The 11,630-nt window shown below is 36.0% G+C and overlaps 3 protein-coding genes and 1 pseudogene across 7 annotated transcripts; 3 read left to right on the top strand and 1 right to left on the bottom strand.

Moving 5' to 3' along the window:
- Window positions 1-1,063: 1,063 nt before the first annotated feature.
- Window positions 1,064-4,148, top strand: LOC140990915 (enoyl-[acyl-carrier-protein] reductase [NADH], chloroplastic-like). The gene is made up of 12 exons (XM_073460783.1): window positions 1,064-1,334; window positions 1,793-1,902; window positions 1,990-2,045; window positions 2,123-2,207; window positions 2,302-2,349; window positions 2,672-2,746; window positions 2,819-2,930; window positions 3,036-3,087; window positions 3,182-3,233; window positions 3,315-3,372; window positions 3,543-3,641; window positions 3,751-4,148. The coding sequence occupies exons 1-12, from the start codon at window positions 1,064-1,066 to the stop codon at window positions 3,900-3,902; spliced, it is 1,170 nt and encodes a 389-aa protein (XP_073316884.1). The 3' UTR covers window positions 3,903-4,148.
- A 164-nt stretch (window positions 4,149-4,312) lies between these two features.
- Window positions 4,313-8,151, bottom strand: LOC140970675 (non-structural maintenance of chromosomes element 4 homolog A-like). Its single transcript, XM_073432515.1, has 7 exons — window positions 7,884-8,151; window positions 7,586-7,666; window positions 6,770-7,019; window positions 6,565-6,655; window positions 5,996-6,209; window positions 5,812-5,903; window positions 4,313-4,855 (listed from the first exon to the last, which is right to left on the bottom strand). The coding sequence occupies exons 1-7, from the start codon at window positions 7,990-7,992 to the stop codon at window positions 4,610-4,612; spliced, it is 1,083 nt and encodes a 360-aa protein (XP_073288616.1). The 5' UTR covers window positions 7,993-8,151; the 3' UTR covers window positions 4,313-4,609.
- Window positions 8,152-8,350: 199 nt separating this feature from the next.
- On the top strand, window positions 8,351-11,630 carry LOC140990923 (octanoyltransferase LIP2, mitochondrial-like). Of its 5 annotated transcripts, none has more exons than XM_073460802.1 (3): window positions 8,351-8,548; window positions 8,655-8,714; window positions 10,826-11,630. In XM_073460802.1, exon 3 carries the CDS (start codon window positions 10,829-10,831, stop codon window positions 11,531-11,533), a length of 705 nt encoding a protein of 234 aa, XP_073316903.1. In that variant the 5' UTR covers window positions 8,351-8,548; window positions 8,655-8,714; window positions 10,826-10,828; the 3' UTR covers window positions 11,534-11,630. The 5 variants fall into 5 exon arrangements, with proteins under 5 accessions (XP_073316903.1, XP_073316919.1, XP_073316928.1 ...); XM_073460818.1 differs by having other exon boundaries at window positions 8,405-8,557; XM_073460827.1 differs by lacking the exon at window positions 8,655-8,714 and having other exon boundaries at window positions 8,406-8,548.
- Window positions 9,678-10,319, top strand: LOC140975235 (U11/U12 small nuclear ribonucleoprotein 31 kDa protein-like; annotated as a pseudogene).

Here is an 11,630-nt window from a genome sequence, read left to right on the forward strand (position 1 = left end):
TGGAAGGATTTATGTGGCAAAAATGGTGAAAATGGGTGTAATTTTTACTCCACTAGCTTTGTGTGAAAATTTTGGGGGAAGAACTGGCTATTTGTTGCTAATTTCAGGAGTTTTTATGTGTTTGATAAAGTTGAAGAATTTGGATGCATTATTCTAGTGTTTGGGTTTTAGTGCAAGTTGTTTGCTATGAACGTGCTCAAATTCACGGATTAGACTGTTAGTTTCCCTCCTTTCGCTTTCCTAAGTATCAGTATTGTTGGGTTGGAGGATTAGAGAACTGGGAAAACTGGAAAAAACATTAAACTAATTGAAATTTGATGAGATAGGACTTAGGAGTAATGAGTTTGATTTTGAGAGCTCAAGTTACATTTTTTGGAAAAAAAAATGAGGTATATCTCTTTGAGTAAATTTTGTCTGTGCGTTACTAACTGGTAAATGTAATTTATTTAACTGTGTTGGTTCATTGGGTAATTTTTCATGCTAATGAAGAAGGAAAAGTAATGTATTAGCTGTTGGTGGGGAACTTCGCTAAGAAAACTATGCACACGATGACACTAAACCAAGTTCATTTGGTTAGATAGCCCTAATCACCATTTGTTTAACTTTAGTGAGGGGATATGTTTACGTTTTCTGAAAGGGTGGTAATGTTTTTAAATAAAGATCGATGGTCCATGTAACCGTGGCCAGAAATTTTTTTCGGTTTAGACCGCTTTAGTTGACTTGGATGGAGTAAATGAATCAGATTGTTTTCGTCTTGTGGAAGTTTTGTATGAATATATATTCTGGACTTGCTTTGTATTATAGCAATGGGAAGTGTTCATTATAGCAATGGGTACATATTCAAATAGTTTTAATTAAAAAATGCATAAAACTGTGTTCGACAATAATGCCTGTTTCATCTTGACCGGCTGCCAAATAATGACTTTTTTAGTTTCTTAATGGTAATCATCTCATCTTCATCCTACTATCTGGGATTTGTCTTCATGCTTCTGAAACGTAGTTTTTGGTCTTTTTGGCAAATTGGTTCTAATTTGACTTTATTTCATAGGTTTGCGCTTTGAAAATGGCAGCTGCTGCAGCTTCAAGCATTCAGATCACGGCATTGAAACCAGCTCTTTTCCCAGCAAGAAATTTTTTTAGAGGTAGTCTGGCAAAAGTTGGCACTGATTCCCAAGAAGCCCCCTTGTCCAGGTTATTACCCAGTATATCATCAGGACAATATCTCAGACGCACCCTCACATCATCTCCTGCAAGATTTGACAAAGTAATCACCAAGGCATCGTCTGAAGCTGGTGAAAATAAGCTTGCATCTGGATTGCTAATTGATTTGAAAGGTTTATTATTTTTTTTCTTCTAACTTAGATTAGTTTTAGCATGAAAATATCATACAACCACATGATTCATTTTGGCTTCTATAAGTTATTAGCTATGATTTGTAGGCCATGCCAGACAAGGTTCTATAAGCAATGTAAAGGTTTATGAAATAAATTCAGTGAAAAGGTCTATGATTATAAAATAGAGTGAACACAATCACAACAATTTTGAAGGAAGCCGGTAACAGTAGTATTTTTTTACTGGAGAATCTGGATCATCTGAATGAAAGTGCTGGAGAATGCAGGCATGGATTCTGGTTATGGTTCTTAGATTTTGTTGTAAATTTTATAACCTGAATTCATGTTCATCTGACAAATGGAATCAAGTGATGAAGGTTTTTTGATGAGTAAGATAATTTATGTGATGTTACAGGATATTATATGTTATGGATTACCTGGTATGTATATGCTGCTTGTAGGTAAGAGGGCATTTATTGCTGGTGTAGCTGATGATAATGGATATGGTTGGGCTATTGCAAAATCATTGGCCGCAGCTGGAGCTGAAATTCTCCTTGGCACGTGGGTGCCAGTAAGTTTATGCCTAAATTCCACAACTGCATTATTTTGTAAGTACAATTTCTTGAGTTTTGAACTGATTGTGGAATTTGCCACGCAGGCACTGAACATATTTGAAACAAGTCTACGTCGTGGGAAGTTCGATGAATCACGCGTGTATAATTTTTAACTTACATTATGTTAATGATTAATTTATATTTTCCACGTGGCAAAGTGCAAAGATTCTTATGCAGGCTGCCTGATGGTTCTTTGATGGAGATCACCAAAGTCTATGCATTAGATGCGGTTTTTGATAATCCAGAAGATGTTCCTGAAGATGTAATTTCTACATATGTAACTTAAGTATTACTAAAATATATTTTTCAAAAACGTTGTTTAACTCTGCTACTTTGTTCCATGTCCCCTTATGCAGATAAAAACAAATAAACGTTATGCAGGATCAAGTAATTGGACTGTCGCGGTACAATTTATGGTTTTGCCACCTTTTATTCTTAAATTTACCCTGCACGGGGCTGTCATTTTGACGGATTCAGTTATAAGAACAGCCAGTATTGTCTTTGATTTTAAAACTTTCTTGGGGTTGTAAACACGTGCCGATTGTGATTCTCGTGGTTCATAGTATGACATATCCCTTGTCAATATCTGTGCGTTGACGAGTCTTGAATAATGAAAAGAATTAGTTATTCAAAAAATTACGTATGTTGTGGATTTGCTTATTACCAATTGTTGTCTCCAAATGGAGGTTGCTATTCTCAAAGTAATGCTTTGAAATTTTATCACAGGAAGTAGCAGAATGTGTGAGACAGGATTTTGGCAGCATTGACATTCTTGTTCACTCTCTAGCTAATGGGCCAGAGGTATTGATTGACTCATGAGCGTTGTGCGGGATATTATTCGTTGGCTTCTTTAACAAAACAATTAAAAACTAGGTTACAAAGCCTCTGCTCGAAACCTCAAGAAAGGGATATCTTGCCGCAATATCTGCATCGAGTTACTCTTATGTTTCCTTATTAAAGCATTTCCTTCCACTTACCAATCCAGGCATGACTTTTTCAAGAATACTAGCTATTATTTATGTGATGATTATTTGGCCATATAATTTCATCAAGACTTGGTATTTGAATTTAAATGATGGTTTTGCTGCAGGTGGTTCTTCACTTTCTCTAACGTATATTGCTTCTGAAAGAATCATCCCAGGGTATATATACGTTTTCAAAATATCTAATCTGGCTATGGCCTTATTTCAAGTGTGATAATCCTGTAGATAGCTTTTAATCATAAATATTGAACAGGTACGGTGGTGGAATGAGCTCTGCAAAAGCAGCACTAGAGAGTGATACAAGGGTGCTTTTACTAACAATAACTATAGTTACTTTAGTTTGTTTTTCATTAAAATTTCTCGAATTAATACATTGATTTCTTCAGGTGATTGCATTTGAAGCAGGAAGGAAACACAAAGTCAGGGTCAACACAATATCTGCCGGTATTTGTCTATTGCATTTTTTTTCTATCATAGCAATTTACCTGACGTGAATAAGCAAACTCCTTGACAATTTGTTGGGGAGCCATGTGGGATGTGTAATATAAACAGTTGTGCAGAGAGCTTCATATGCTTGTAATTTACGTATGCTGATTCTTGTGTCCAAAGTTCAGGCCCATTAAGAAGCCGTGCTGCTAAAGCGATTGGTTTTATTGATATGATGATCGATTACTCCCTGGAAAATGCCCCTCTTCAGAAAGAATTATATGCAGGTAAATCAGGAAAATGCCTTCAGTCAGAAAGTACCCATGATTTGTTTCCTTTTGTTCTTTGCATCCACTTTTGCTTGGAACTGAATATTGTTCTGCACAAATTGGACAGATGAGGTGGGGAACACTGCAGCCTTCTTGGTATCACCACTGGCTTCCGCCATTACAGGCTCAGTCATTTATGTCGACAATGGTCTGAATGCAATGGGTGTGGGTGTCGATAGCCCCATATTTAAAGACCTTAACATACCTAAAGCCAGCTAGTCCAAACTATTTGGAAGCGTATTACTGGATTATAGAGGATTTTTTGGTCATAACCAGGAATGGCTCGGTTTGCAGCTTGTCTTGTCTCTGGATGTCAATTTTTGTTATGAGCTAGTTGTCCGATGTAATGTAAGTTGAGTTATTAATTCTCCACTGAATTTGCTTCAATTTGTGATAACGACTTGACAAATTTCACTGTATCAGGTTGCATTTTTTGTAATGTGTATCTCATTATATTTTCATTTCTGTAATAGTTGCACTTTCAATTCAAGTTCTCATAATTTATACATAAAAAAATCTCTATCAGTGTCATAATTTAACTGTATATTAAATCTTTAAAAATTTACACACCATTAGAAAACTAAATATAACATTATATAACCCAGTCAACACAATTTTATATGATACACATACATAACCAAAATATTTTTGACAACAATTTTATATGGTTCACATGCATAACCAAAATATTTCAGTCAAAAACAAAATCGATGACATTCTGCAACGTCTGAAACATTGCACTTGCACTTACTACAAAAGGCTTTCCTAAATCTAATCCTAAAGAGTAAGAGCAGTACTGCCCAAAAACTACTGGTTACTGCTAGATAAAGTCTTAAGCTTTGCAGAACTGTACGTGCCAAAAGTTTCAGTCCAGGCTGAATTTACAAGGAACCAAGAAATGGCAACCACCACTACATATGTATAGCTCACATTTGGCTTCTTTTACGCTTGCAAGAGGCATAACCAACTTCAGTCAACTCAGATAATTGCATAAAGCGGCCAAAGTTTCGGGAAAACTTCTTGACTGGTAGCGTGTATATCGGTTGAGAGCCGTTAGAAATCGAATCCACTTGGCTAAAACCTTTACAATTTGGTTCTTGTTTTGCTTCACCAAAGATTGCATCCCTGTGTGGCATCAGCTCCTTGCCCTCGGGCACATGACTCTTCTTTAACTGGCATTCGCAAGCCAGTGATTAGATTTTGAAGAAACAAGATTTGGCTTACTTTCAAAGAACGAAATCAAATTGAAGTAGATGAAATAAAACCGAATAGGGTTTGGCATAGGTGCAACTCAAGCACCATGTTTCACTCTGTGGTACATAAATTGTTGCACAAGACTAAGGGGATAATCCTAATAATTGCTCCTAATTGCAACTCACTGGTCTTGACTTTTGATGCCAACTATAGGATCAAAAGCTTGTCCTAGCATAAAAAAAACTACAATCGATAGCGTGGAACCCAAATAAGCTACACAAAACAAAAGGACAATTGTTGCCTGCCAATATATGGTTTCTTGTATCGTGTATGGATGAAATGCAATATGTCAGAATACATATGTGTGGTTAGGAGTCTAGGGGTGAGCAACATTTCGGCCTAACCGATTTATCCTTTTGAACTTATTTAATTCAAAAATTGAGTTCGATTAATTCAATAGTTTAGTTATATATTTTTTTAGAAAATTCAGTTAAATCGGTTTATTCTCGTTAAATTGAATAAACCAATTATTTTTTATATAAAAAACATAATATTATTAAATCTTTTAACAAAAATTTATTAGGATATATATATTTGGAAATTGGAATTCCAATTGGAATTTGTTGGTCAGACAACTGAATATCACAAAATCCTAATAAAAATTTTATCGAGCCATAAAAATGAAGTAAATATTGTTTTTTAACAAATAAAATATTCAATTTTATTTAATCCATTTTTAATGGTAAAATTTTGAATTAGCACTTGATTTTTAAAACAAAAATCGTTTGGTTTTGATAAAAAATTCAGTCAGTTTGAACTTGTAAAAAAAAAAAAAAATTGGGTTGATTGGATTTTGTTAAATGATCACCCCCTATTCGCCAGGTAACATTTGCTCAAATATGAAGAAAATTTCATGACATGCTTAGTCACGTACCTTCCAATCATCAAAGTCAAATCTGAAAATGAATTGGTGGCTAGTAACGACTCCATTCTCGATGTCTTCTGCAGAAGGACCATTTCTAGGCACTGGAATAGAAATATCATTACATACTAATCCAAGAACTTATTAGAAAATATGAACCAAAATATTTCCTTAAGAACGTCAACAACAGGTATACTTGCTATTTGAGATCCATTTTCATCTACATCTATGTGTACTCTTCCATCTTTAACCAAGAAAGACAGTGCAAATAAATTCTCAACCGTCTGAGCAAAAGAATTTCGGTTGAACATCAGATTTTCCACTTTAGTTTTCTTCTCCTTCTTTAACACATCAAACATTGTGAGCATGTTTCTGTCAGTGTCCGTAATCACTTCAGCAACTTTTTCGAGCTGTGATTTGAACAAATTGTGGACAAAAATCATTGAACAAGTACATGGAAAGACACCAAATTTAATGATCAAATGAAACTCGAGTTCACCACGTTTTAACAGCATAGAACTGATAAAAGAAAAATTAATGCTTGATGTTTGGTTAGAAAGTAATCTGAATAGCAAGAGGAGCATAAATAAATGCAAGGAAAATTCTCTATAAATATCATGAAGCAGCAACTTTAATACACAAGCATGCTAATAATAAGGTTTCTTTGCAAGCTTTTAAAAACAAAAACTACGGCACTTGCAGGATAGAAGTTCACAATATGCTACTTAGTAAATTAATTACTAAAACTCGGTTTTTCCATTCTACCTCTTCTGGTCGAGATTTCCCTTTTGTTCTTGAACGTTTTGCACGAACAGTCAACTTCCGTTGCTTAAGCTCATTTTTCATAGGTCCAATCCTGAAGGAACAATACAAGAAAATCAATAAATTCTACCATATTAACATGCACATTCACCAGCACAAAAATGAAAATTTGAGGCGAAATAGAGTTGTGTAATTTTAAAACACTCACATTGTCATGCAACTATGTCCATTCATGAAAATGGATGAAACACGATCACCAATGTTCTTCCACGAAATTATTGGTTCAGCTCCTGCAATTCCCTTGATACTTTTTTGTCGCCCAAATTCTCTTATCAAACAGGATAAAAATTCGGCAGGGGTAACGCCTCCACTAATATGCATCTTAACCGAGGCCACCAAAGAGCTTGTCAGGCCTAACAAAGTCTCTGCGTCTGCAACTTGCTCCCTCGGCTTGCTGACTGAAATTTTCACACATTTAAGGAATAAAAAAATATTTAGAAAAGTTTAAACGAAAAAATTGTGCAAAAGCTGTGCAAACGTTTAATATCTTGTTACCTTAATATCCTATACGCGTTTAAGAAATTGACTTTTCATAGATTCAACGATGATAAATGGTTTTACATGAAGAAAAAGTAGGGGTATTTTGTTATCTAGCACTCATGAACTATTATTTTTAAAAAATGACTTCTGTAATATATTTTCAATACATTTGTGAGATCTGATTGACCAAGTTCATTTTCCTAAATACGCTAGAAAAATATAACTCTTGTACCCTGATTCTTTATAAATCTTTCACTAAAAATATAACACACCCAAACACAAAAAACTAATTCTGAGAGCGATATTCATGTGATTCAAGAATCAACGTCATCTAATCGTAAAAGACTTCCACAGCAGCATTCTGCAAGACTAACATATCAAAGGTCTTAATATGATAATATCTTTTACAAACACTGAATTTCACACAACAAGAATCTCTGCTTCCAAAACATGCACAAGAAGTGCGAGAGAACATAAAAAGTACCATGTTGATGCATGGTTTCCACTTCGTTCATGATGACCATAAACTTATCCGAATAAACATGTGCTATTTCGTCTTTTTCTTCTGCAAAGGGCACAAAAATACAATTAACATAAAGGAGAAACCTCAAAGCTCAAGAAAAACACTATCAACCGTAAAAAGAAAAAAAGAAAGCCCACTTTGCAAAAAAGCACCAAACTTTCGTCCCATTGATGCCGTTTGCTATTTCAAAAGAACCAATACAAAGCAAAATACTCAAGGGAGGCCATTTACAAACGACAAAAACACCAAATATCCATACCATTGACGCGGTTCTCTATTTCACGGTAATAGGAACGAATAGTTCTGTTCTTTGATAAAATATCTTCCTCCTGAGTCTTCACTTCCATAGCAGACATTCCTTCCATCATTCACAGTGTGTGTACGTGTGTGTGTGGCTTTTATTTTCCTGAGAATTTCAAAGGTTTTATGGAAAAATTTCATCTTTTATACGGTGATTCGAAGAGTCCATTTTCATTTTGATATTCATCGGGTAAGTGGGAGGGAAATCATTATATTTGTGGGGTATTTTTTTTTTAACTCTGTCAAACTATTTTTTTCTTTGTATTTAAAATAGATTTGAGAAGGTATTTTTTTTTAAAAAAATAATTGACTAGGAAAAGTCTCAAGGATGGTGTCATCAGTCATGGAAGAGTTTCAATCTTGTCTTAAAAATGAAATCTTTATAACAGAAGCTTCTTGGGCCCATTTTTTGATGGACCACCCCATTGTTGTTTGCAAAGCCCAACAGCAGATTTCTTCAGTGAAGAAAGCCTTCAATTTATCCTCAAACAGTAGTTTTCAGGAATAGTAACCTCCAACCAAAAAAGATTGTGCTACTAAATTTCTTTGGTTTGTGAATGAGATGTCCCCACGCCTCTGGCAAGTTGGAAAGTTTACACTCGCCTTTCATCCGAATACCAAAGTGTAAGCAAAGTATACGAATGCGTGAATAATTTATTTATTCCACTCTGCAAATCTTTTATCTCAGGTGTTTCTGAAGATTCTTACTGTATTCATGTAAATTATTTAGAGGAAAGCGTTGACAAGAACCTCGAAATCAAGCTGAAGTTGGTATCCCTTCATTTATAAGGTAATTATAATTATTTGTTTTTTTTTTTTAATTCGAGATTGGTAGGCAATTGTGTTTCCTAAGAGTTTTGGTTCGTTAACCGATGTTGATGAGTTTGTTAATTGTCGTTTTGTAAAAGTGGCGTGAATGTGATTTGTTCAATTTATGAGTTGTGAAATTGGTGTTAAACTTCTGTAAAAATTGAGTCATTTTTACAAGAATGCACAAAATCATATGCTCATATTCACCACGAGATACCTCATGGAATCAACTCCCAACTGCATAAAATGTTGGTCAGCGTTTCCATTTTTACACCTGGTTTAATTATTTGACAGCCTTTTGTTATTCTTGATTCTCAAATGATTGTGCCAATTATCTAAAGGTTGTATTTTGGTTTGCTATGTATTTGGATGTGTAATCTTGCTTCAATTGGTTGGGAATGTTTGGGTGGAATGTTTCAAATGTTTTGGGGTGTTAGGTTGCTTGTGAGTTTTGTAAGTAAGCTCAGGAATGGACATGAGATTCGCCGGTAAGCTAATTGGTGGTGGAGTGGCCGAGGGGAGGCAGGAGGAAAAGAAGGGGGGGGGGGGGTGGTGGTGGTTTGTTGCGAAACTGTGAAATTATGGTTTTAGAAACATTACATACTAAATTTACTTTTTTTAGGACGTTACTGTCACCTTCCTCTACCATTTTGATTTCTTTTAAGTGCACTCTTTTTTTTTTGCCACAATAACCAAGAGCATTATGGTTTATTTGTGTTAGTTTGTAAATGTCTCTCTTCTTCTTTTTTTGCTTTTGTCTACTGGGTTTACGGGTTTGCCATATGTTTGGTTCAGTGTTTTGAATCCAATAGAAAGCTTGAAAATTGAAAGGTGGACTGTAGCTCGAGCTACTCAATGACCCAACAGTTATCATATAAGCTGATTCATGGAGAAAAATGTCTGCAAAGGGATACAATGGAAACAATGACAAAGCCTTCCATGACTGATACTCACCGCCACTGCACCACAACCATCCTCCACTACCACCAAACCCCCATGTGGTGCCTCGGGCAGCAGTGGACTTGCCCCATCCAAATCCAGTCTATATCACAACCTCACAAGTTTTCCGGTCTTTTCACAATCTTCTCTACCTTTGGCAAAGTGGCCAAAGGCATGGTCCTCAAAGTTTGTGCCACACACCAGAGACTGGGTGTAGCATTCATCCTCTTCATGACTTGTGACGATGCCTTAAAAGCAGCAAAGGCTATGGATGAAAATGCTCACCTCCATTGCTGCAGCTAATGGGCGTTCCTCAGAATTTGTTAGAAAAAAGGTATGCAAGAATAAAGCCGGTGTGATGAGTGTGGAGTGTAGGGACATTCATTGTATGAGCGATCGATGAATATTTTGGGTCCAAGGAACGTCCGTTAACGAAGTAAGGGAAAAAGGGTGGTGGAGAAGAAAGTGGAGGGAAAAATTATGAGCACAATTTCTACAAATCTGGGGCGGATGTGGAGGAAGTAGAGGAGGATGTTGGGGTGTTTTTGAATCGGGGAATCGTGTGACAGCCTGTGGCCGGTGAAGTGCGAGGAGAGATTATCGATAGGTAGAGGTGATAAGGGAGAAAAAAAAAAGCAGAAGAAAATGTATTTTTGCGATTAAAGGATAACGTAGAATGAATATTTGGATACAAATGGGAAATTTTAATTTGTTTTTGGTATTGGTGTACGTTGGAGTGTTTTCTTTAGGGTTTGTTCTGTACTTTTGCTTTCTTCAGTTTGTTTTCTTTCTTGGTTTTCACTTCCCCAAATTTGATTAGGAAATCTTGGTTAGGATAAAAGTTGTGGATAAATTTGGTTTTTTGTTTTCTTTAGTCTAAGAATAGAAATATATTTCAATGAAATTTTTCATTGAAGAAGATATACGCAGACATGATCCTAGAGATGTACGCTTACAGGAAAACCCCTTTTCTCCTTGCCCGTAGCCCAAGCTAGTAAAACAAAGCAAGAATGAAAACTGAATGATCCTCTAACTTACTCTAACATGTCATTATTCCCTCTACTCCCCACATATTCAGTGCCCGTCACACCAGTGCAGTCATTGGATCGCTTTTTGTGGTTTTTGTCATCATCTTGATTCTCTATCATGCAGGAAATGAAAGCTCCTCGACGCCTTGGGGTGTGGAAGATGGGTGTAGTTAATTACTTGGAGGCACTTGAGCTGCAAGATGAACTCACATCCAATAGAAAAATACTCAAGGTTACGGATATTCTTCTGTCCCTACAACATCCTCCTACATACACTCTCGGCAAAAGGCGAACTGATCACAACATATTGGTTTCCGAGTCTGAACTGAAAGCCATGGGTGCAGACCTTCACTATACACAACGTGGAGGTGATGTCACATTCCACGGTCCTCACCAGGCCATTTTATATCCAATTATCTCATTGAGAGATATCGGCTTAGGGGCAAGACAGTACGTGGAAAAGCTCGAAACAACGATGATTCAGTTAGCATCTGTACACGGTGTTGAAGCTCGTGGTGGACAAAAAAGTGAAACGGGAGTGTGGGTTGGAGGGAGAAAGATTGGGGCGATCGGAGTACGTATATCTTCTGGGATTACATCTCATGGGTTGGCATTCAACATCAATCCTGACATGAACTACTTCAAGCACATTGTGCCATGTGGGCTTGAAGATAAAGAAGTCACTTCTTTGCAAAATGAAGTAAAACAGGTACTTCCTCCCGATGACGTAATTCATGAGCAGTTGATTTCTTGTTTTGTAAGCACATTTGGATACACTGATATTATTTGGAAAGATTGTTCGTCTGTAGTTTCATTTGATCAAGAAAGTTGAATATTCAAATTATCATAGATCTTTACACTCTGTTCTCGACTTCTTGTATTTGGTTATTTTATGTATACAGCTCACATTCCTTTCTTTACACATTCAA

The sequence above is a fragment of the Primulina huaijiensis genome, chromosome 1 (assembly GCF_012295235.1).
Source record: "Primulina huaijiensis isolate GDHJ02 chromosome 1, ASM1229523v2, whole genome shotgun sequence".
Taxonomy (NCBI): Eukaryota; Viridiplantae; Streptophyta; class Magnoliopsida; order Lamiales; family Gesneriaceae; genus Primulina; species Primulina huaijiensis.

Coding starts and splice junctions, on each gene's coding strand:
- LOC140970675 (XM_073432515.1), bottom strand. CDS start 7,992: ATGATGGAAGGAATGTCTGCTATGGAAGTGAAGACTCAGGAGGAAGAT. Junction 6,210..6,564: donor GGAAATCTCGACCAGAAGAG/GTAGAATGGAAA, acceptor TTCAAATCACAG/CTCGAAAAAGTTGCTGAAGT. Junction 4,856..5,811: donor TTGACTTTGATGATTGGAAG/GTACGTGACTAA, acceptor TGCGAATGCCAG/TTAAAGAAGAGTCATGTGCC.
- LOC140990915 (XM_073460783.1), top strand. CDS start 1,064: ATGGCAGCTGCTGCAGCTTCAAGCATTCAGATCACGGCATTGAAACCA. Junction 1,903..1,989: donor TCCTTGGCACGTGGGTGCCA/GTAAGTTTATGC, acceptor TTTGCCACGCAG/GCACTGAACATATTTGAAAC. Junction 2,350..2,671: donor CAAGTAATTGGACTGTCGCG/GTACAATTTATG, acceptor ATTTTATCACAG/GAAGTAGCAGAATGTGTGAG.